The sequence below is a fragment of the Bubalus kerabau genome, chromosome 5 (assembly GCF_029407905.1).
Source record: "Bubalus kerabau isolate K-KA32 ecotype Philippines breed swamp buffalo chromosome 5, PCC_UOA_SB_1v2, whole genome shotgun sequence".
Lineage (NCBI taxonomy): Eukaryota > Metazoa > Chordata > Mammalia > Artiodactyla > Bovidae > Bubalus > Bubalus kerabau.
Window position 1 is genome coordinate 7,523,618 of NC_073628.1, and position 4,984 is coordinate 7,528,601.

The 4,984-nt window shown below is 57.3% G+C and overlaps 1 protein-coding gene across 1 annotated transcript; it reads right to left on the reverse strand.

Annotated features, from left to right (window-relative positions):
- Positions 1-483: 483 nt before the first annotated feature.
- TIGD3 (tigger transposable element derived 3) lies at positions 484-4,535 on the reverse strand. The gene is made up of 2 exons (XM_055583331.1): positions 3,524-4,535; positions 484-2,602 (listed from the first exon to the last, which is right to left on the reverse strand). The coding sequence occupies exon 2, from the start codon at positions 2,584-2,586 to the stop codon at positions 1,171-1,173; it is 1,416 nt and encodes a 471-aa protein (XP_055439306.1). The 5' UTR covers positions 2,587-2,602; positions 3,524-4,535; the 3' UTR covers positions 484-1,170.
- Between the last annotated feature and the right edge of the window lie 449 nt (positions 4,536-4,984).

A 4,984-nucleotide genomic window follows, 5' to 3' on the forward strand; every position in this document is an offset into this window, starting at 1 on the left:
AAGCCTTGCTAAAGAGATGTGAAATAATCAGACAAATGAAAAAAAAAAGAATGAATGACTCCCAAGTTCTGGCTCCTTCTGTTTCCCTAGAATGTTCCTAGCCTGCCCCTTTTCCTTTCTCAGACAGCACCTCAATAGAGGTGAATTCCTCAAAGAGGGAAATGATCAGAGAAGCAGAATGTCCTGGGAATCTGTCTGTCTGTTAGCCCATGAGGAATCCCCATGCCCAGGGCTCCTTCTTGCTGGAATTCTGGGAGAGGAGGTTCACCCCTGGTCATTTCTCAGACAGCTCTAGACATCTGCATGGCAGCAATCTCCGGCAATCAGTTTAAAAAATCTGAGTCTTGGGACTTCCTTGGTGATCCAGTGTGTAAGACTTCGCCTTCCAATGCAAGGCATGAGGGTTCAAATCCTGGTTGGGGAGCTAAGATCCCACATACTTTGAGGTCAAAAACCAAAACAGAAAACAGAAACAATATTGTAACAAATTTAATAAAGACTTTAAAAGTGGCCTGCATAAAACAAAAACAAAAAAACCTGAGTTAAAAGTTTCTATACCCTCCTCTCATGAAAATAATGGGCTTCCCAGGTGGCGCAGTGGTGAAGAATCTGCCTGCCAATGCAGGAGATGCAAGAGACACCGGTTGAATCCCTGGGTTGGTAAGATCCCCTTGGGGAGAAAATGGCAACCTACTCCAGTATTCTTGCCTGGAAAATTCTATGGACAAAGGAGCCTGGTGAGCTACAGTCCATGGGGTCGCAAAAAGTTGGACATGACTGAGCACACATACACACATAAAGATAGAACCTTGGCCACTTTTCTGATTAAAAGCTTTATTTCCAGAAGCAGAACTGTTTTGAACACGGAGTTCAAGGGGTCGGTCTGTCTGTAAATTCCTATTCCACCTTCCTAAGTCCCAGCCTCCACAGAGGTTCCGAAACTACGCAGCTGAGCTTCACTGCCCCACCGCCCTGTGTTTAGACTCTCTTCTCTAGGGGTTGGACAACTTTCATTCAGAGCCTAGACTTGGTCTCCCAACCTGTCTCCCTTCAACACCTTTCACAAAAGCTCCATTTCCACGGGAAAGAGACCAGCCCCCAACCTGCCTTCTGAGAGAGGGCGTTTCCATGGGAAACAGGAGACGAGGGGGCTCCGGCAGGAAGAGCCCTTCACAGGCAGCAGAGTCGCTCCACCCCCTCTTCACAGGCATAGAAATTTTCAAATAGCTCCGGGGTGGTGCCACTGCACTCCAACCACCTCCTCAAGGTGCCCAGAGCCCGGAGGGCATCAGCCTTGGTGGGCAGGGGCTCGAAGCCGTCCTCTCCGCCCCCCGCCTCGTCTGCAGGGCCCACCTCCTCTTTGCACGCTCCAGACACAGGCTCCTCACTCTCCAGATCCACAAAGCGGGAAAATTCCTCGAGGCTCAGCCCACCGGGGACCTGCAGCACCTCTGAGGCTTGGTCCTGGGCCACCGGCGTTCTGCCGGGAGCCAGCCCTTCCTGAATGAAGCCGCTCACAACGAGCTGGAGAGGCACCTTGGCCCAGGCCGCTGCTGCCATGTGCAGAGCGTCCAGAACTGTGATGCCTGCCCCGACCTCAGCCAGCAACGTGCCAGCCCTCTCGCTCTGGGCAGCAGCCAACTTGCTCAACAGACGCCGCCGGTAATGGGCCTTAAACGCCCGGACCACGGAGCTGGGCAGGGGTTGTGTGGGGCTCGCAGCAGACAGAGGCAAGAGCCTCACGTGGCAGAGCCCAGGCAGGCCTGCCACCTCCTCCACCACTTGGGCAGCCATCAGCAAGGCCACCTGCCGGCCCTGCCGCCCCATGTCCTGATCGAATTGTGACAACCACTCCGACCACGGGATGGCCAGGTCAGGGTGGTAGGAGGCAGGCAGGGCCTCACTGCTGACCCCAAAGAAGCATCGTGGGGCAGCCTGGGGCCCACAGACCAACAGCCGCCGTTTCTCTGTGCCCCTGCTGTTGGCACACAGCAGCACCTGCACCCGATCACATGTACCCGCTCTGCCGGGCACTGCCCGATACAGCAAGGGCACTTCAACACAGCCAAAAATGTCCTCTGGGGAGAAATCTTTAAGAGAAAGAGGCAGCTGGGCCTGGGGAGTGGGAGCTGGGGGAGGCGGCTCAGGGGGTAACATAGGCGCCAATATGTGGCGGGCCCCGAAGCCCACGTTGTTTCGGCGTTTCCAGCGGACCAGCCAGCCGATGCTGGGCACAAAGTCCTGGCCCAGGATGTCGGCCAGCTCCTTGGCTTTGTGGAGCAGCATGGGCCCTGTCACGTCCCAGGCCTTGGCCCGGGCAATGTGGTACCAGCAGAGCAGAGCCTCGTCGATGCCGCTGTACTTGGACTCCCGCTTGCGCTTGCGCTCCCGGTTGGCCGTGCCGCTGCACCAGTCCGCCAGCAGCTTCTCTTTATTCTTGCAGATGCGGGAGATCTGAGGCTGGGAGACCTGGAAGCGCCGGGCCACCTCCGACTGGGACATCTTGGACTCATCCAGGAGTTCCAGCACCTGGATCTTCTCGGCCAGGGACAGGGCGTGAAGCTTCTTCTTGCCACACAGCTCCATGGCCTCTCCGCGGCACCTGGGCGGGGAGGAAAGGGTGAGCGGGGGACTGACGGTGGAGGCCACGCAGGTTAGGAGAGGAGCGCAGCAAGGAAAAGAGAGTATATGGGGCAGGGAGACAGGTTGGTGTGGAGGGGCGGGGGCAGTCCAGGAAAGGCTGGACCAGCTGGGAGAGGGCGAGGGTACCCTGGGTAGGAGGTGAGAAGGCTGGGCTGAAAGGAAGGGAAAAGGCCAGGCTGAGTGGGCAGTGGGCCTGGCGCTGATGGGAGAATGACAGAACAGAGCCTGGAGGGGATGGCCCCCTGGTCAGAGGGAGAAAGGGGTCCGCGGGAGAGGGATGAATAGAGCCGAGGGGACAGCTGCAGACACAACAAAGGAGCGTGGACGGGGGAGGACAAGGGCTGGGGCCGAGGGGGGCAGGTGTAGGGGATAATCAGAGCGGGCGGGAGGAACCCCCAGGACAGGGAGGGGGCGCCGGGCCTAGGCTGAATTTAGATGATGTTGGGGGCAGGGTGGTGGAGTGAATGAGCAGAGTTGGGGTGACAGGTGTACAGACGACAAAGAGGGATGGACTAGGGGCTGAAGAAGCAAGTCTAATTTAGGGCTGGGTCCTGAGCAGGGAAGGCTGGGCCGGGGTCCGGCCTGGAGAGGGGGTGGGTGGAAACACAAGGCCGAAAGGCAGGTGCACAGGCGACAAAGGGCAGGAGGGGTTAGGAGGCCGCGGGCAGCGAGAGGGGCGGGTTGTCCTCAACGGAGAGGCTTGTGGCCTGGGAGGGCGGGGGGACGAGCGTCCGGGACCCAGGCAGGCGAGGAGTCGGGCTCCGCAACTCGGCCGGCCTCTCCCTCTGGTGACCCGGAGTCCATCGGCAGGGCGGACCCAGTCATCTGCCTGCCCGGCCTCCCCGCCTCCCGGCTTCCAGCCCTTCCGCTCTGCACCCACCTCAGGCGCTCGTCCCGCGGCTGCCGCCCCGGTCCCAGCCCTGGCTGGGGCCGGACTCCCGAGCCCCTCTCCCGGCGGCTACCGGAGAGCAGGAGAGGGACGCGCCGAGCGGACAGAGGGGCTGCGCGGGCGGCAGGCGCGCGCACCCTCTGCGCGGAGCCCGCGCGGGGGTCTCTCCAGGCTGGGAAGACCGATGTCCGCCGCTCAGCTCCCACCCGCCGCAGCCCCGCCCCGAACCAATTAGATTGGCCTTCGGTGAAGTCCGTCCCGCCCCCGGCTAAGTCTCATTGGACATTGCGAAAGTGGCGGGTCGTCAGGTCCCCGAGGGGACGCAGCTTTCTGCAAGAAGGGATGGCGAGGCGGAGACTGGTCGCGGCGGGAGTCCTGTATGCGCCGCCAGCCTCAGGGACCCGGCCCTCGGAGCCTGACAGGACTCGACAGCGTGGACGCAGGACGTCTTCCTGGCCATGACCCTAGGCAGCTTCCTCATCTACCAAACAGATCTCGTTCCCCTCACCCAGTGGTCTTTGAAAAATAGAAGCAGGTTATAAGCCACACAAAAGATGTTATTACCATGGACAGCACTGGCCTCAGGTCCAAGGTACGACAGACTGTTGTAGCCATGCACCCTGGGAAACAAACTCACTCAGAAGGACAACGCAGACAGTGGAGTGCAGTTTATTACACCAGCGGGCCCAAGGCAGTCTCTTAGCCAAGGATCCTGATCAGTTTTTGTGAAAACCTTATATACCCGTGAAGGAGGAAACAGAACAGGCTTCATCTTGAAAGCAGGACTCCATCTTGGGCCGTACTGTGGACTTTGAGCTGTATGCCCAGTATCAATGGAAACCACATACCAACTGGAAAACCAGACCCCCTGGATGGAAGAGCCCCAGGGCTCATACCTAGACTCTCCGTCGCCTGAAAGAATACCCTGATTATTTGTGTAACCCAATGGAATAATAAATTTTATTATGCTTATTGGGGTATGACCACAGACCTATTGCTAATTGTCCACTGTTAACTACCTAGGCTTAAGGCATATGAATCACGGGTTAACTTTGTAGCTTTCTTTTCCTTTGTTCAGACTAGTTTCAGGGAATTTGGGGAAGTGGGTTTGGACACTGTACACTTAGGGTATATAAGGTTTTCACAAAAACCGGGCAGGGTTCTTGGCTAAGAGGAGACTGCCTTGGGCCTGCTGGTGTAATAAACTGCCCTCCACTATCTGCATTGTCCGAGTGAGTTTGTTTCCCAGAATGCGTGGCTACAATACCCTAAGTGTATCTGCCCAAACCCACCTCCCCAAATTCCGTGAAACTAGTCTGAACAAAGGAAAAGAAAGATACAAAGTTAACCCGTGATTCATATGCCTTAAGTCTACTGTGGTTAACAGGGGACAATTATCAACAGGCCTGTGGTCATACCCCAATAAGCATAATAAAATTTATGACTATTGGG